Source organism: Bombina bombina, chromosome 6 (assembly GCF_027579735.1).
Source record: "Bombina bombina isolate aBomBom1 chromosome 6, aBomBom1.pri, whole genome shotgun sequence".
In the NCBI taxonomy this organism is placed as follows: domain Eukaryota; kingdom Metazoa; phylum Chordata; class Amphibia; order Anura; family Bombinatoridae; genus Bombina; species Bombina bombina.
The window spans coordinates 979,630,382-979,650,858 of NC_069504.1; the positions used below are offsets into that span (position 1 = coordinate 979,630,382).

Consider the following 20,477-nt stretch of genomic DNA (forward strand, 5'->3'; position numbering starts at 1 on the left):
ACACAGCAGAATATATTCTATTTATTCATAAATACATATATGTGGTTTGTAAAATATATATCTATACCTATATATGCATATGATTATATATAAGTACAGAAATATATACAGATATATAGGAATATCTAGTTAAAAATACTTAAAACATATTCCATTATGTGAAGATTATTGTATTGTGAAATATTTACAGTAAATATATAGTAAAAGGGATAGTCTAGTCAAAATTAAACTTTCACGGTTCAGATAGGGCATGCAATTTTAAACAACTTTCCAATTTACTTTTTTTTTTTTTTTTTTTTAAATATTTTTTATTGAGGTAAAGAATATAACAGTACATAGTAATCATTTAGAAAAACCCTCAACCCGTGAGGATATATAATAAGGTATACAGTACTGTACATATAGCATACATCTCCACAAAACTATAAACATAAATAAAGTCTTGCACTTCTACATGTAGAGAAAACAAAAACTAAAAACTGAACCAAACACTAGTAAACAAGTGCTACCTATGTGGTTAATAAAAGTAAAAAGGACTAACCTCAGATTTTCAAATAAAAATATGGGGCCCTTTTGGAGCCCTTATGACTGTAATTGCCAAAAGTTATGAAAAGAATTCAAATCTATAGCCTATAGGGCCATAATTAAGCCCATACAAATATAAATCTCCTTAGACGAGTGAAATCATTAGAAAATATACAATAAGAAAGGGGATTAGCAAGACTATTATTATGTAATACTTGAATGAGGCTATTACTAGCCGCTACATTGTACCAGTCTTGTGTTATATAGAAGGGAAATTCAAGGGAATCTACGTTCCTTGGTTTACTAAGTAAACATATACTAAGGCGGGAGCCCTAGGGGGGGAATCAGAGCCAACCAGTTTATAATATATAGTTAGACAGTTGAGGCTATAGAGGTAGACCACATATACCTACACTCTGTAACATGGATAATAACTTGCCAAATATAAGCAGCCACGGGCTATCATTGTTGTTTTACCTAAATCTAAATTATCTATATGGACTGGCAATTTTCATGTCTGGGAAGAGAATATAATTTATTTAGTCTCAATTCTGCTAAACTGAAGACACCTTATATTATTAGATTAGAGTACACTAGGGGTGTTGCTAAGCACTTCAAATTAAAAAAAAGACAGCATATTGGAAAGCCATGAATTACATATTAAACTAAATAAGAAAACTATAACACTGAAACTTAAACTATCAGAACAGTAGCATTACTAGTGTAGGGGGTATTAATCATATGTATTTGCATCAAAATACATCTACAAAGTAGATCAGAAAGTGTATAGTACCCCTACTTTTAATAATTAAATAAAACCTGTTCCCTAAAAACATATACTGAATAACTGCAGAAATCGGTGATATATCCTAGCGAATTCTTAAGAAGGTCTTATGTTAATATTATCCAATTGGTATATAGAATGTTAGAGTATAGATGTTCTAAAGCTAATTTTGACTGTAATAAGCCCAAGGGCTAGAATATGCTGTCCCGGCCGCAGGCAGCACACCAGCCCACATGACAGGTAGTGATGTAACACAAATACAGTAATACCTATGACACTAAAATTAGAAGCCTGGCAATGCTTAAATAATTTCAATAACGTAATTATTGCTACGATATAGGCCTACAATAGATTCAGTGCTAACATAGTAGCTGATGATTACAAGTCCACAATGCTTATATTCAACAAGGGACCTTCCAGAAAACCTATGTTTCAGACATTAACATCTTATCAGACTGTCCTAGCAAATATATAAATTTAAATGTTCGAAAGTCTTATCAGTACTATATATACTATACCCTAAAAGGGGTAGGGCAGTAGTCTATTATATAAATATACCCAGTGCAGATGCTCATTCAACATGTGGGTTTAAAAGCATACAAAAGCAAAACTAAACTGCCTGGATCGTAATAAATAATCTTATTTAAGCCCAGTATACTTCAGAATAAGCCTTAGGTCAATCTTATAAACTAATGTTCTACAGAGCTACAGCATTAAATAACATTGGTCTGTAGTACCCAGAGGTATTTGTACTGAAATGTTAGACTATACTATAGCTAGATATGTAAGTCAGGGATCATATTAGACATATAGAAACAATAAACTCCCCAGTATTAGGCACATAGATATTAGCAAAATAAACATGACAGAACTATCCTAGCACTAAAAGGGGTACAGAAAAAAAAAGGATTTAGAGTCCAAATATATTATTACAGTCCCAGGACAGCATTTCCATGAATAGATAATAAAAACATTTATAGCAACTGATCTTTGTCCATCCAGTGGTAAAAAGTGAGATTTATAATAGGTGTCAAACTAAATGATTAATCAACCTCTATTGAACTAGCTATGTTATGCATCAAAATCCAAAAGAACAGTCACACTAACTCACATACATGGGTTCAGAGGGCTGGAGGGAATATCGTTCTTACCAGTATCTTAGACACGGCTGGGAAATCTTATGTGTCTATACTGCCATCTAGTGGGCCAGGGAAGATATGAGCAGCAGAGGGGAAAAAAGGAAACCGATCACATTTAAATGAACACGGGCTCTATTAACTCAGAATGTTACCTATTCCCCCAATAAAGTAGCTACCTGAACATCAGAATATTGAAACCTACCCAGAGAACAGTCCAGAAATATACATTACAATCTAGAAAACAAAGTGTATGTAAACATTGTGAAAAAACTCTGCGTTAAACATCTAACATCATGAATCTGCCTATACCATATAACCCACATCTGCCATTCGATTTGTAGAAACAAAAAAACAAACAAAAAAAAAAAAAAAACACAGACTTAGAATATATTTGATCAATTCCTTGCTGGGGAAGATCAGTTCCATCATAAGTTCAACCAACTCCTTGCCTGGGGCTGCTCAGTCCGGTAAGCAATAAAAGAGAAAGGCAATAAAATATATAAGATAAATGACCTGACTAATATTTCAAACATGGGAGAATGATCTAGGAGCAGCTCCCAGTAAAGGGGACTCCCCTCCACATATCAGAACCTTTATCCGACACCAGCCCTGTTATGCTGGGGTAAAGTCTCAGCCACATCTCCGCCACCAAAATAAACAGTCCAGGTAACGTTCTCAGGGCCTTGACACTTGTAGAAAGAAACCTTCAGAACGATCATGTTAGTATCCAGGCCTCCACCACTGAGCACTTTGCAGATGTTCACTGCTGATACCATCTCAGTGTCTCCCATCCTCTCAGTAGTGATTAGTACAGATAGCCAGCTAGCACCAGGATCCTCATCTTTGTCAAATGAAAGTGAGACCGCACTGTCTCCCCGCAACTCTCGCTCTACTCCCATCACCTGTCTCACTGCAGATACACTATCCACCGATGGTGAAACAAACGGTTGTGGTTTTTGCTGGCTCTGTGCCACATATCCTCCGGTACTATGAGCGGGATCCCTCTCCAGTTTCACCTGTTGCTCAGCGCCGAGGTGCTGAGGGTAGGAATAGTTGGTAATAATCTGTAGAAGCTCTCTCCTCAGCTCCCCAAACACAGCATGCACGGTATTACAAAGATCTTCCATGGCTCAAGGTCTATTTCGGGATAGTGCTAGTAAACAATGTACAAAGGAGTCAGAATAGACTGGGCTATAGTGTGCCACGAGGGCAGTAGAAAGAACAAACAGGCAAGATGGCCGCTACCCCAGAGCTTCTATAACGATCAGTCCATTAACCAAGTATGCAGCTCTGTTGTCTCCGTAGCTCGCAGCATAAGTAACACCAGTAGTCAGGGCAGTCTCACCAGAGGTTGAACTCACTTTTAACGTATTATTCGTTCAGCTGGATGGCCATTGTAAGCATAAAAGGATAAAAGTTATATGGAGCTCTACTCATGTGCGTCCATTCTGTTGCCGAGCTAGCTCCGCCCCCCCCTTTCCAATTTACTTTTATCATCAAATTTGCTTTGTTCTCTTGGTATTCTTTGTTGGAAGCTAAACCTAGGTAGGCTCATATGCTAATTTCTCAGCCCTTGAGGGCTGCCTCTTGTCTCAGTACATTTTGACAGTTTTTCAAAGTTAGACAGCGCTAGTTCATGTGTGACATATAGATAACATTGTGCTCACTCCTGTGGATTTATTTATGAGTCAGCACTGATTTTCTAAAATGCAAGGCTGTCAAAATAACTGAAATAAGGGGACAGTCTGCAGAGGCCTAGATACAAGGTAATCCCTGAGATAAAAAAACATAATTTATGCTTACCAGATAAATTCCTTTCCTTCTGGATAGGGAGAGTCCATGGCTTCATTCCTTACTGTTGGGAAATACGACATCTGGCCACCAGGAGGAGGCAAAGACACCCGAGCCAAAGGCTTAAATATTCCTCCCACTTCCTCATTACCCCAGTCATTCTGCCGAGGGAACAAGGAAAAGTAGTAGAAACATTAGGGTATAAATGGTGCCAGAAGAATAAAATAAATAATAGGGGACCACCCATAAACAAGAAAAAACGGGTGGGGGCCGTAGAATCTCCCTATCCGGAAGGAAAGGAATTTATCTGGTAAGCATAAATTATGTTTTCCTTCCTAAGATCGGGAGAGTCCATGGCTTCATTCCTTACTGTTGGGAAAACTATACCCAAGCTACAGAGGACACTGAATGAATAACGGGAGGGAATAAAAAGGAAGAGGCGGACCCTATTCTGAGGGCACCACAGCCTGCAAAACTTTTCTCCCGAAAGCTGCTTCAGCCAAAGCAAAAACATCAAACTTGTAAAATTTTGAAAAAGTATGCAAGGAGGACCAGGTAGCCGCCCTACAAATCTGATCCATAGAAGCCACTGCTCTAGTGGAATGAGCCGTTATCCTCTGAGGACGACGATGTCCCGCTGTCTCGTAAGCTAAGCGGATGACACTCCTTAACCAAAAAGAGGGAATTCGAAGTAGCCTTCTGCCCCTTACGCTTCCCCGAATAGACAACAAACAAAGAGGAAGATTGGCTAAACTCCTTAGTAGCCTGAAGATAGAACTTCAAGGGACGAACCACATCCAAATTGTGAAGTAAGCGTTCCTTCGATGAAGAAGGATTAGGACACAAGGAAGGAACCACAATCTCTGATTGATGTTGCGATCCGACACAACCTTAGAAAGAAAACCTAATTTAGTAAGTAAAACTGCCTTAACTGCATGAAAAATCAGATAAGGGGGCTCACATTGCAAAGCAGAGATCTCAGAAACTCTGCACGCAGAGGCAATAGCCAATAAAAAGAGAACCTTCCATGATAACAATTTAATGTCAACGGAATGCAGAGGCTCAAACGGAACCTGTTGCATAACCTGAAGAACAAGATTTAGGCTCCAAGGAGGAGCCCCAGATCTAAACACAGGTCTGATCCTAATCAGAGCCTTAACAAAGGACTGCACGTCTGGAAGCTCAGCCAGTCTCTTGTGCAATAAAACTGACAGGGACAAAATCTATCCCCTCAGGGAACTAGCAGAAAGGCCCTTCTCCAGCCCATCCTGGAGAAAAGATAAGATCCTCGCAACCTTAACTCTGTGCCAGGAAAAAACACGCTCTTCACACCAGAATAAGTAGGTCCACCACACCTTGTGGTAGATACGCCGAGTAACTAGTTTATGAACTTAAATAAGAGTATCAATGATATTCTCAGAAAAACCTAGCTTGGCTAAGACTAAGTGTTCAATCCCCACGCAGTCAGCCTCAGAGAATCTAGATTTTGATGAACAAATGGACCTTGTATCAGCAGGTCTCTACAACAAGGTAACTTCCATGGAGTAGATGAGGACATTCCCACTAGATCCGCGAACCACGTCCATCGCGGCCATGATGGAGCAATCATAATTACTGATACCCGCTCCTGCTTGATGCGGGCCACCACTTGAGGAAGAAGCGGTAATGGAGGAAAAAGATATATACGAGTTTAAACCTCCAGAGCACTGCTAGTGCATCTATTAGATCCGCTTGGGGATCCCTCGACCTCGATCCGTACCTGGGTAGCTTGGTATTGAGATGGGACGCCATGAGATCTATCTCCGGCGTCCCCCACTTGTTGTATTGCATATCTCTGCAAACACCTCAGGATGCAGAGACCATTCCCCTGGATGAAAGGATTGCCTGCTGAGAAAATCCGCCTCCCAGTTGTCCACACCCGGAATGTGGATCGCTGACAGCGAACAGCTGTGGGCCTCCGTCCACTCCAGAATCTGAGATACCTCCTTCATCGCCAAGGAACTCGTCCCCCCCTGATGGTTGATGTAAACCACCGAGGTTATATTGTCTGATTGGAATCTGATAAACTGGGACAAACCCAGAAGTGGCCAAGCCTTCAATGCCTTGAAGATTGCCCGTAGTTCCAAAATATTGATTAGGAGGGAGGACTCCTGAGTCCACAACCCCTGTGCCTTCCTGGCACCCCAAACAGCTTCCCATTTGGATAGGCTTGCATCCTTAGTCACAATCTCCCAGGATGGTCTTAAGAAGCATGTCCCTCGGGACAAATGATCTGGACAGAGCCACCAAGAGAGCGATTCTCTCGACTGGCTTAATACAATCTGTTGGGACAGATCTGAATGATCGCTGTTCCACTGCCTCAGCATGCACAGTTGTAAAGGTCTGAGAAGGAACCTGGCAAAAGGAATGATGTCCATGCAGGACACCATGAGACCAATCATCTTCATACACTGAGCCAAAGAGGGACTCAAGGAGGTCCGGAGGGTAAGACATGCCGAAGTAAGCTTGCAATATCTCTGGTCTGTTAGAAATATCCTCATGGATATGGAGTCTATTATAGTACCAAGGAATTCCACCCTGGTACTTGGGATAAGAGAACAATTTTCCAAGTTTATCTTCCACCCATGTGATCGAAGAAGACTGAAAAGGGACTACGAGAATTCTTCTGCAAGAAGAAAGGATGGTGCTTGCACCAGAATATCGTCCAAGTATGGGGCTACTGCAATACCCTGAGTTCTGGCAATGGCTAGAAGAGCCCCCAGAACCTTCGTAAAGATTCTTGGAGCAGTAGCTAGGCCAAACGGAAGGGCAATGAACTGGAAGTGCTGGTCCAGGAATGCAAACCTCAGGAACTGAAATTGTTCCCTGTGGATTGGAACATGAAGGTAAGTGTCCTTCAGATCTAAAGTGGTCATAAACTGGCCTTCCTGAATTAATAGAAGGATGGACCTTATCGTCTCCATCTTGAAAGAAGGGACACTGAGAAATTTGTTAAAGCACTTTAGGTCCAGAATTGGGCGGAAAGTTCCCTCCTTCTTTGGCACAACGAAAAGGTTTGAATAAAATCCCAAACCTCTTTCTTCGATAGGCACCGGGACAACAACTCCTTAGGAGGCTAGATCCCGAATGCACCCTAGAAAGGCATTCCTCTTTTCTGGTAGACAGATTTGAGAGAAGGAATCTGCCCCTTGACGGATATGATTTGAAGCCTATCTTGTATCCCTGAGATACCACCTCCAGGACCCATGGTTCCTGTACGTCCTTGAACCAGGCATCTGAAAAAAAGAGACACAGTCTTCCCCTTACATGAACCGATCCCAGATCGGGGGCTGCCCCTTCATGCCGATTTGTTTTTGGCTGGCTTCTTATTCTGCTTGGATTTATTCCAGGACTGAGCCGGCTTCCAAGTACTCTTGGGTTGCTCGGGCTTGGAGGAGGATTGTTGTCGTTGGGATTTGTCAGAACGAAAAACAGAATTTATGTTTACCTGATAAATTACTTTCTCCAACGGTGTGTCCGGTCCACGGCGTCATCCTTACTTGTGGGATATTCTCTTCCCCAACAGGAAATGGCAAAGAGCCCAGCAAAGCTGGTCACATGATCCCTCCTAGGCTCCGCCTTCCCCAGTCATTCGACCGACGTAAAGGAGGAATATTTGCATAGGAGAAATCATATGATACCGTGGTGACTGTAGTTAAAGAAAATAAATAATCAGACCTGATTAAAAAACCAGGGCGGGCCGTGGACCGGACACACCGTTGGAGAAAGTAATTTATCAGGTAAACATAAATTCTGTTTTCTCCAACATAGGTGTGTCCGGTCCACGGCGTCATCCTTACTTGTGGGAACCAATACCAAAGCTTTAGGACACGGATGATGGGAGGGAGCAAATCAGGTCACCTAGATGGAAGGCACCACGGTTTGCAAAACCTTTCTCCCAAAAATAGCCTCAGAAGAAGCAAAAGTATCAAATTTGTAAAATTTGGTAAAAGTGTGCAGTGAAGACCAAGTTGCTGCCTTACATATCTGATCAACAGAAGCCTCGTTCTTAAAGGCCCATGTGGAAGCCACGGCCCTAGTGGAATGAGCTGTGATTCTTTCAGGAGGCTGCCGTCCGGCAGTCTCATAAGCCAATCTTATGATGCTTTTAAGCCAAAAAGATAGAGAGGTAGAAGTTGCTTTTTGACCTCTCCTTTTACCAGAATAAACAACAAACAAGGAAGATGTTTGTCTGAAATCCTTTGTAGCATCTAAATAGAATTTTAGAGCACGGACAACGTCCAAATTGTGTAACAAACGTTCCTTCTATGAAACTGGATTCGGACACAAAGAAGGTACAACTATCTCCTGGTTAATATTTTTGTTGGAAACAACCTTCGGAAGAAAACCAGGCTCAGTACGTAAAAACCACCTTATCTGCATGGAACAGATAGGGCGGAGAACACTGCAGAGCAGATAACTCAGAAACTCTTCTAGCGGAAGAAATTGCAACCTAAAACAAAACTTTCCAAGATAATAGCTTAATATCTATGGAATGTAAGGGTTCAAACGGAACCCCTTGAAGAACTGAAAGAACTAGATTAAGACTCCAGGGAAGAGTCAAAGGTCTGTAAACAGGCTTGATTCTAACCAGAGCCTGAACAAACGCTTAAACGTCTGGCACAGCTGCCAGCCTTTTGTGAAGTAAAACAGATAAAGCAGAGATCTGTCCCTTCAGAGAACTCGCAGAAAATCCTTTCTCCAAACCTTCTTGTAGAAAGGAAAGAATCTTAGGAATTTTTATCTTGTTCCATGGGAATCCTTTAGATTCACACCAACAGATATAATTTTTCCATATATTATGGTAAATTTTTCTAGTTACAGGCTTTCTAGCCTGAATAAGAGTATCTATTACAGAATCTGAAAACCCACGCTTTGATAAAATCAAGCGTTCAAACTCCAAGCAGTCAGTTGGAGGAAAACCAGATTCGGATGTTCGAATGGACCCTGAATAAGAAGGTCCTGTCTCAAAGGTAGCTTCCATGGTGGAGCCAATGACACATTCACCAGGTCTGCATACCAAGTCCTGCGTGGCCACACAGGAACTATCAAGGTCACCGAAGCCCTCTCCAGATTGATCCTGGCTACCAGCCTGGGAATGAGAGGAAACGGTGGGAATACATAAGCTAGGTTGAAGATCCAAGGTGCTACTATTGTATCCAATAGAGTCGCCTTGGGATCCCTGGATTTGGACCCGTAACAAGGGACCATGAAGTTCTGACGAGAGGCCATCAGAACCAAGTCTGGAATGCCCCATAATTGAGTTATTTGGGCAAAGATTTCCAGATGGAGTTCCCACTCCCCCGGATGCTCCTCCATCGCCAGGGAACTCCTTGTTACCCCCTGATGGTTGATATATGTAACAGTCGTTATGATGACTGATTGAAACCTTATGAATTTGGCCTTTGCTAGTCGAGGCCAAGCCTTGAGAGCATTGAATATCGCTCTCAGTTCCATTATGTTTATCGGGAGAAGAGAGTCTTCCCGAAACCATAGACCCTGAGTTTTCAGGGGTTCCCAGACCGCGCCCCAGCCCACCAGACTGGCGTCGGTCGTGACAATGACCTATTCTGGTCTGCGGAAGCTCATTCCCTGTGACAGGTTGTCCAGGGTCAGCCACCAACGGAGTGAATCTCTGGTTATTTGATCTACTTGTATCGTCGGAGACAAGTCTGTATAATCCCCATTCCACTGTCTGAGCATGCCCAGGTGCAATGGTCTTAGATGAATTCGTGCAAAAGGAACTATGTCCATTGCCGCAACCATCAACCCTATTACTTCCATGGACTGCGCTATGGAAGGAAGAAGAACAGAATGAAGTACCTGACAAGAGCTTAGAAGTTTTGATTTTCTGGCCTCTGTCAGAAAAACCTTCATTTCTAAGGAAACTATTATTGTTCCCAAGAAGGGAACTCTTGTTGACGGGGACAGAGAACTTTTTTTCTATGTTCACTTTCCACCTGTGAGATCTGAGAAAGGCTAGGACAATGTCCGTATGAGCCCTTGCTTTTGACAGAGACGACACTTGAATCAGGATGTCGTCCAAGTAAGGTACTACTGCAATGCCCCTTGGTCTTAGCACCGCTAGAAGGGACCCTAGTACCCTTGTGAAAATCCTTGGAGCAGTGGCTAATCCGAATGGAAGTGCCACAGGTAATGCTTGTCCAGAAAGGCGAACCTTAGGAACCGAAAATGTTCCTTGTGGATAGGAATACGTAGGTACGCATCCTTTAAGTCCACCGTGGTCATGAATTGACCTTCCTGGATGGTAGGAAGGATCGTTCGAATGGTTTCCATTTTGAATGATGAAACCCTTAGAAACTTGTTTAGAATCTTGAGATCTAAAATAGGTCTGAATGTTCCCTCTTTTTTGGGAATTATGAACAGGTTGGAGTAAAAACCCATCCCTTGTTCTCCTAATGGAACAGAATGAATCACTCCCATGCTTAACAGGTCTTCTACACAGTGTAAGAATGCCTGTTCGAAGATAATTGAGACCCGTGGAACCTTCCCCTTGGGGGTAGTTCCCTGAATTCCAGGAGATAACCTTGAGAAACTATTTCTAGCGCCCAAGGATCCTGAACATCTCTTGCCCCAGCCTGAGCAAAGAGAGAAAGTCTGCCCCCCACCAGATCCTTCCCAGATCGGGGGCCAACACTTCATGCTGTTTTGGTAGCAGTGGCAGGTGACTTGGCCTGCTTACCCTTGTTCCAGCCTTGCATCGGCCTCCAGGCTCGCTTGGTTTGAGAAGTATTACCCTCTTGCTTAGAGGGTGTAAAATTTGAGGCTGGTCCGTTTCTGCGAAAGGGACGAAAATTTGGCTTCTTTTTAGCCTTAAAAGACCTATCCAGAGGAAGGGCGTGGCCCTTTCCCCCAGTGATGTCTGAAATAATCTCTTTCAAGTCAGGGCCAAACAGTGTTTTACCCTTGAAAGGGATGTTAAGCAAAAGCGCTCTGCGCGCCACGATAGCAAACCCTGAATTATTCGCCGCTAATCTAGCTAATTGCAAAGCGGCATCTAAAATAAAAAAGAGTTAGCCAATTTAAGAGCTTGAACTCTGTCCAAAACCTCCTCGTACGAAGATTCTTTATTGAGCGACTTTTCTAGTTCTTCGAACCAGAAACACGCAGCTGTAGTGACAGGAACAATGCATGAAATTGGTTGTAGAAGGTAACCTTGCTGAACAAACATCTTTTTAAGCAAACCCTCTAACCTTTAATCCATAGGATCTTGAAAGCACAACTATCTTCTATAGGAATAGAAGTGCGTTTGTTTAGAGTAGAAACCGCCCCCTCGACCTTGGGGACTGTATGCTATAAGTCCTTTCTGGGGTCGACTATAGGAACTAATTTCTTAAATATAGGGGGAGGACAAAAGGTATGCCGGGCCTTTCCCACTCCTTATTTACTATGTCCGCCACCCGCTTGGGTATAGGAAAAACATCGGGGGGCACCGGAACCTCTAGGAACTTGTCCATCTTACCTAATTTCTCTGGAATGACCAAATTGTCACAATCATCCAGAGTAGATAATACCTCCTTAAGTAGTGCGTGGAGATGTTGAAATTTAAATTTAAAAGTTACAATATCAGGTTCTGCTTGTTGAGAAATTTTCCCTGAATCTGAAATTTCTCCCTCAGACAAAACCTCCCTCCTGGCCCCTTCAGATAGGTGTGAGGGTATGTCAGAACAGATATCATCAGCGTCCTCTTGCTCTTCAGTGTTTAAAACAGAGCAATCACGCTTTCTCTGATAAGTAGGCATTTTGGAAAAAAATGCATGCAATAGAATTATCCATTACAGCCATTAATTGTTGTATGGTAATAAGTATTGGCGCACTAGATGTACTAGGGGCCTCTTGTGTGGGCAAAACTGGTGTAGACACAGAAGGGGATGATGCAGTACCATGCTTACTCCCCTCATTAGAGGAATCATCTTGGGCAATATCATATCTATGGCATTATTATCCCTACTTTGTTTGGACATTATGACACAAATATATCACATATATTTAAATGGGGAGACACATTGGCTTTCATACATATAGAACATCGTTATCTGATGGTTCAGACATGTTAAACAGGCTTAAACTTGTCAACAAAGCACAAAAAACGTTTTACAATAAAACCGTTACTGTCCCTTTAAATTTCAAACTGAACACACTTTATTACTGAATATGTGAAAAAGTATGAAGGAATTGTTCAAATTTCACCAAAATTTCACCACAGTAACTTAAAGCCTTAAAAGTATTGCACACCAAATTTGAAAGCTTTAACCCTTAAAATAACGGAACCGGAGCCGTTTTTACATTTAACCCCTATACAGTCCCAGGTATCTGCTTTGCTGAGACCCAACCAAGCCCAGAGGGGAATACGATACCAAATGACGCCTTCTATAAGCTTTTTCAGTGGTTCTTAGCTCCTCACACATGCATCTGCATGCCATGCTTTCCAAAAACAACTGCGCATTAGAGGCGCGAAAATGAGGCTCTGTCTATGACTAGAAAAGGCCCCCAGTGAAAAAGGTGTCCAATACAGTGCCTGCCGTTTTTATTAAAACAATCCCCAAGATTTAACAACTATTAAAAGTAATAATCTGCCAAATATACTTAGTAAAGTAATCGTTTTAGCCCAGAAAAATGTCTACCAGTTTTTTAAGCCCTAATGAAGCCCTTTATTCTTTTACTTAAACTAAGAAAATGGCTTACCGGTTCCCATAGGGAAAATGACAGCTTCCAGCATTACCGAGTCTTGTTAGAAATGTGTCATACCTCAAGCAGCAAAAGTCTGCTCACTGTTTCCCCCAACTGAAGTTAATTCCTCTCAACAGTCCTGTGTGGAAACAGCCATCGATTTTAGTAACGGTTGCTAAAATCATTTTCCTCTTACAAACAGAAATCTTCATCTCTTTCCTGTTTCAGAGTAAATAGTACATACCAGCACTATTTTAACCCTTTAAGGACACAGCTTTCAGTTTCCTCAATTGTTTTATGACGGAAAAATTCCGTCATATGTCCTTAAGAGGTTAAAATAACAAACTCTTGATTGAAGAATAAAAACTACATTTAAACACCAAAAAACTCTAAGCCATCTCCGTGGAGATGTTGCCTGTACAACGGCAAAGAGAATGACTGGGGAAGGCGGAGCCTAGGAGGGATCATGTGACCAGCTTTGCTGGGCTCTTTGCCATTTCCTGTTGGGGAAGAGAATATCCCACAAGTAAGGATGACGCCGTGGACCGGACACACCTATGTTGGAGAAAAATTAGAAGATTGTCGTCCGTTAGACTTGTTCTTCTTATCTTGCGGTAGGAAGGCACCCTTGCCTCCGGTAACCGTAGAAATAATGAGTCCAGGCCTGGACCAAATAAAATCTTTCCCTTGACGGGAAGAGAAAGGAGTCTGGACTTAAGTCATATCCACAGCCCAAGACTTCAACCAGAGCGCCCGGCGGGCTAGGACCGCAAAGTCAGAGGCCTTTGCATTTAGGCAAATAATGTGCATGTTCGCATCACAGATAAAAGAATTAGCAATTTTTAGAGCTTTAATTCTGTCTTGAATATATAATGAGTTCTGACAAAGAGTCGCTCCGGCAACCGTGGCAACTGCAGCTGCCGGTTAAAACAAAAATCCCATATGTTGAAACATCTTTCTCAGAAAGGTTTCCATTTTCTTATCCATCGGCTCTCTGAACGAAGAACTATCCTCAAGAGGTATAGTAGTACGTTTAGCAAGCATAGAGATAGCACCATCCACCTTAGGAATGGAGCACCACAAATCCAGTTGAGAGTCCGGGACCAGGAACAACTTTTTAAAAGTAGACGAGGGGGAAAAGGAAGAACCAATTCTTTCCCATTCGTTCCTAATAATGTTTGCCATCTTAACCGGCACAGGAAAATTCAAAGGAACTTTCCTGTCTTCGTAAAATCTGTCTAACTTAGGTATCATAGGTTCTTCAGGCAGCGCAGCCTCTGGAACCTCTAACGTAGACAGAACCTCCTTTAAACAAAAACTCAAGTGCTCAATTTTAAATCTAAAGGACGGTTCCTCCGCAGCAGGAGACTTAGATGCTAAGGACTGTGACACAGAAAGTTCACCCTCTGAAGCTTGAGAGGTTAACTCATCGGATAACTGGGACATAATAGCTAAATCCGATACATATTTAGATGACTCCAGGTCAGGAGAGCTATGCTTAACCTTTCTCTTGTGTTTGTTAGAACAAGGGCCGCAGACACCGCCGCTTGTAACTGCGCGGCAAAGTCCGCAGGAAGAAGGCTCCCTCCGGATGGAGGATTAGATGTGCTACAGGGAACTGCATGTGGAGTGGATAATGTAGCAAAGGTAGTAATCTCACGGGACGCCGAGTCCTGAGAGGTAGACGGCTCAGAGGGACTAAGAGCCTTAGCAGGCTTGTCTCCCTTCTTAGACTTTATAATGGTGTTAAGGCATGTGGAACATAATTGAGTCGGCGGGAAAACCACTGGCTCCTCACAATACAAACAGGTATGATTTAGTACAGAAGGAGTACCTTCTAACATTTCAGAGTCCTCTATAGCTCAGGTTATACCCACAGGAGGACACAAAAACATTTTTTTATTATAGAAAACTGCACCTTTATACTCCCAATGGCTGGGGCACTCACCACCTCCTAGACCCAGACAGTTAACAGAGGAGAGCGTTCTCCTCAGGTTCAAGTCTCAGCCGGAATGGAGGAAATGAACATAGACCACACCTGGTCACATGGAGTGCAAGACAGTACTTCCCCTGTTATTACAACTACAGCAAGTAATAGGAGCTGTGCAACACTTTCAGCCCAGGAAAAAATCACACAAAGCAGCATGTAAATAATTAATACACTGATTAATTAACCCCAACTGTTCAATAAACCCCCTTCAGAGGATATTAACCCTGGATCCTATCAAGGTGTAAAGGAGCCACATTGTGACCCTGTTATAGCGTTTTATGTGTAAAAATTGAAACAATCTTACCTCCAGGATCCATGTTGTGGAACAGAACACATCCTCTCAAATGTGACAGTCTTATAGCAGCGCTCCTGATATGGACTTGAGTGATAGAAAGCAGGCAGTGAAACTCGTCAACACTGATTACTTAGGAGCTGTTAGAAGTAGTCTGGATGGTTTTGCAGAAAAACTTTCCCTGCATCTCCAGACTCTAACTTTCATCAATACTCTCACTGAGAGGTTGACATGACTACATAAAACGCCAGTCCTATCTCGAAGGGTAGATACCCTTTTTCAGGAGTCTCAGAATCTTCTGACACTTCTCTGCCACCTCCTAACATGACGAAAGGCAAAGAATGACTGGGGTAATGAGGAAGTGGGAGTGATATTTAAGCCTTTGGCTGGGGTGTCTTTGCCTCCTCCTGGTGGCCAGGTGTTGTATTTCCCAACATTAAGGAATGAAGCCGTGGACTCTCCCTATCTTAGGAAGGAAAGTATATTAATATAAATGTGTTGGTTATTCAAAACTGGAAAATTGGTAATAAAGGGATTATCTATCTTTTTAAACAAGAACATTTTTCAAGAAGGCTTTCCCTTTAACAATGGAGAATCACAGTACAAGTTTGACAACTCAGAAACTATCCTAGCTAAGGAGTACTTTCCAATATAAAAGTTGTACATCAACAGAATGCATTGGTTTAAAAGGAGGACCTTGTAATACTGAAAGCACTAGATTCAAATTCCATCTTTTTAAACAATAAAACTTGAGTAGACTGTCCCTTAAACATTTTATTAAAGGGACATGAGACCCAATTTTTTTTATTTCATGATTTAGAAAGAACATGTAATTTTAAACAACATTCTATTTTATTTATTTTATCTAATTTGCTTCATTCTCTTGATATCCTTTTCTGAAAAGAATATCTAGATAGGCTCAGAAGCTGCTGATTGGTGGCTGCACATAGATACCTCGTGTGATTGGCTCACCCATGTGCACTGCTATTTATTCAACAAAGGAAATCTAAAGAATGAAGCAAATTAGATAATAGAAGTAAATTGGAATGTTGTTTAAAATTGTATTCTCTATCTGAATCATGAAAGAAAATTTCCCTTTAACCCCTTAACGACCAAGGATGTGTCAGGCACGTCTTACAAAAAAATACCCTTAAGGACCAAGGACGTACCTGACACATCCTCTGGGGTTTGAAGCTCTGGAAGCGATCATGATTGCAGTGATGCCTTGATATTGAGGCATCACTGTAATACCTTTTTTAAGCACAAGATGCAGAAAGAGCCACTCTGTGGCCCTCTCTGCATTGGCCAGCGATGATGCTGATCGTTGGTGGGTGGGAGCCATTGCAGGGAGGCGGGTGGACGGCCGATCGCTGGTGCTTGTTCCGGATCCTGTAACCCAGTGTCTGTAATCGCGTGAGGAGGCGGGGCATGGTAGTGCGCACGGACATAAATCACAAAGGAAAGGGAGAGAGAGGGACAGGGAAAGGTAGAGGGAAAAAATGGTTTGGAAAGGGATCCAGGAGGGGGTAGGGTATTGAGTAGGGGGGAAGCTACACTACAGAAAATGGGCTGTTAATATATTATTGATAAAAAAGGTCAAATTTGTTAGTAAACTGGGTACTGGCAGACAGCTGCCAGTACCTAAGATGGCGGTCAATTGGTCGAAGGAGGAGGCTTAGAGAGCTATTTGGGGGGGGGGGAGATCAGGGAGGTTGGGGGGTAATGGGGGATCCTACACTTTATATAATATATATATATATATATATATATATATATATATATATATATATATATATATATATATATATATATATATATATACACAAAAAAAAAGAAAAAGGCCGTTATTTTTAAACTGGCAGACTTTCTGCCAGTACTTAAGATGGCGGTGACAATTATGAGGTGGGGAAAGGAAGAGAGCTGTTTGAGGGAGGTCAGGGAGGTGGGATGTGTCAGGTGGGAGGCTGATCTCTACACTAAAGCTAAAATTAACCCTACAAGCTACTTAATTTAACCCCTTCACTGCTGGGCATAATACAAGTGTCGTGCGCAGCTGCATTTAGCGGCCTTCTAATTACCAAAAAGCAACGCCAAAGCCATATATGTCTGCTATTTCTGAACAAAGGGGATCCCAGAGAAGCATTTACAACCATTTGTGCCATAATTGCACAAGCTATTTGTAAATAATTTCAGTGAGAAACCTAAAGTTTGTAAAAAAAAAGTTTGTGAATTTTTTTTAATTTGATCGCATTTGGAGGTGAAATGGTGGCATGAAATATATCAAAATGGGCCTTTGGGTTGTCTACTAAAAATATATACATGTCAAGGGAAATTCAGGGATTCCTGAAAGATATCAGTGTTCCAATGTAACTATTGCTAATTTTGAAAAAAAAAAAAATGGTAAGGAAATAGCAAAGTGCTACTTAACCTATAACTTGCAAAAAACCTATAACTTGCAAAAAAAAAGCAAAGTACATGTAAACATTGGGTATTTCTAAACTCAAGACAAAATTTAGAAACTATTTAGCACGGGTGTTTTTTGGTGGTTGTAGATGTGTAACAGATTTTGGGGGTCAAAGTTAGAAACAGTGTTTTTTTTCCATTTTTCATCATATTTTATAATTTTATTTATAGTAAATTATAACATATGATGGAAATAATGGTATCTTTAAAAAGTCCATTTAATGGCGAGAAAAACGGTATATAATATGTGTGGGTACAGTAAATGAGTAAGAGTAAAATTACAGCTAAAAACAAACACCGCAGAAATGTAAAAATAGCCCTGGTCCCAAACGGTCAACAAATGGAAAAGTGCTCTGGTCACTAAGGGGTTAAATATGAATATTGCATACATATAATTTTACATGTTTTCAGCTACTTGACTGCAAAGGGCTCCAAAGCACGTGTATATATATATATATACATATATATATATATATACACACACATATATATATATATATATATACACACACACATATTATATACATTTTAAGACATGCATATGTAGGTATCTCTATGTTAAAGCCCTTTGCAACTTTTTTTTCTAACAGCTGAGACCTCATATCTTTGAGCCTTTATAACTTTTTATTGCAATTAAAAAATTTTTTTTTTAGATAGTGTTATTATGAGTTTAAAGGGATAGGAAAAGTCAAAATTAAACTTGCCTGATTCATATAAAGTATGTAATTTTAAGACACTTTTAAATTCACTTCTATTTTCAAATGTGCTTCATTCTCTTAGTATCCCATTTTGAAAAAGAATACACACTTTTACACCAGTGGGAGCTGCTAATTGGTGCCTGCACACATTTGTCTCTTGTGATTGGCTAATTAGATGTATTCAGCTAGCTGCCAGTAGCACAATGCTGTTCCTTCAGCAATGTATAACAAGAGAATAAAGCAAATTTGATAATCAAAGTAAATTGGAAAGTTGTTTAAAATTGTATGTTCTATCTGAATCATAAAAGAAAATGTTTGTGTTTACTATCCCTTTAACTGTACTTTTAAATGCATTTTTTATGTGTTTTGTGCAATTGCTTATTTTATTTGAGCGTAACAGTTAACCAGAGCTCTGAAGTTGCAATATTCCTATGAGAGTTAAATTCAATTGCTTTTAATTTCAATTTGTAATACGTGCACTACTTCCGACGCGCACAAAAACACGCCACTCATAATCTAGCCCTAATAGTTTCAAGATTTTCCATAGATACATCAAAAAAAGTGTTGTTACCTGGTTCATCTTTGGCAAGTCTTTGATTGTTTCTTTCTTGCGCTCCTTTTCGATGGCCCACATACGAAGATAATATTTGTAATCAGGAGGACTATTTGTCTTCTCTTCTGTAAATAAAAGTATTGATATTATTTTACCATCAAAATCATTGAATGTGAATTTGAATTAACCATGAACATTTGCTGTGCTTACCTACATTACGTAATTAAAATTCTGAATCATAATTTAAAATAGTGCCTGGAAATAGTGAGATTTAATAGTTAGGGCAATTAAGAGTAAGTAGGTTTTTACCCACCATGACTCTCAGGGGATATAATATCATGAGGTGATTAAAAAATAATTTGTTTTATAGAAAGAGGTTCATAATCATAGAAGTTGAATTCCTGATTTAAAGTGATGGTAAGTCCAAGCGTTTAACAAACGCTAGGATTTACCATCACTTAAAATCAAGTTGAGTCTGGTGATGAGATGAGATATGTAAAAAAGGGGTGCTAAACTCACCTTTCTGTGCCGTTGCACAGAGCTAAACTCAGCGGCTCTGGCCGCCCACGGCACATCGCTTGTCTACCAATGAAGTGCTGCTTGCATCTCTAAACTAATAGCCGTGCGTGCATACAGAACACTGTCAGTTGACACGCACGGCTATTGGTTCAGAGGTGCAAATGTCACCTCATTGAAGGAGAGCGATGTGCCGTGGGCGGCCGGAGCCGCTAAATTTAGTGCTGTGCAACAGCACAGAAAGGGTGAGTTTAGCACACTTTTTTAACATATCTCATCACTTAAACTCCACTTGATTTTTAATGATGGTAAATTCTTTTCACACTACACTGCTCATGGGTGGAAAGTAATTTTGTGGGCCTAACACTCCTTTTAGAGCATTTTCTTTGTAAATGCCTGATACAACTCTAAGAATAATTTCTATGTAGAAAATTAATATACAATAGTTGGCAGAAGTATGAGAAGGTGTCATATGATATTGCAGTCAGGCAACTCATTATCAACAAACTGAATCACACAACAATTGTTTCCTGAAATACAGGGCACAATTCCACTCTATACTTAGGCCTGTTAGCTATTCTATACTTCAGTTATTCTTGTAGTCTGATAGGGTTCATGTAACACAGAAGTATTAGTGTGGCTGAATAAAGTCAATTTGTTTAGAGCAAGTCACAAAACCATTGCTTTTTTTTTTAAATATATCTACACATCATGATTAAGGGTCAGGTGGACCCGAAAGGTTGCTGTTTTATCTGCATGTTACTTCAATAAAGATAGTAATTTTATGACGCTACCTTTTTTCTATATTGAGATTATGTATGAGAGGAGTTGCAGGTCTCTCCAGCATACATGCCCCTGGATCACTAAAGTTTGGGTGAAGAATTGCACCTAAAAATTGGACTGTCTATATATTTTTGTGCTGTACCCACTGTTTGCTATATATATATACACACACACTCATACATACTCAAGAGTGTACCATGAAAAGTCTAAAAA

General features: G+C 40.7%; 1 protein-coding gene across 2 annotated transcripts in view; it reads right to left on the reverse strand.

Moving 5' to 3' along the window:
* Nucleotides 1–20,477, reverse strand: part of TBC1D9B (TBC1 domain family member 9B) — a 424,635-nt gene that overhangs the window by 8,409 nt on the left and 395,749 nt on the right. For both annotated transcript variants that reach the window (XM_053718644.1, XM_053718642.1), the window contains one exon: nucleotides 18,984–19,090. In XM_053718644.1, coding sequence (XP_053574619.1) covers nucleotides 18,984–19,090 — 107 coding nt within the window. The remainder of the gene's footprint in view (nucleotides 1–18,983; nucleotides 19,091–20,477) is intronic.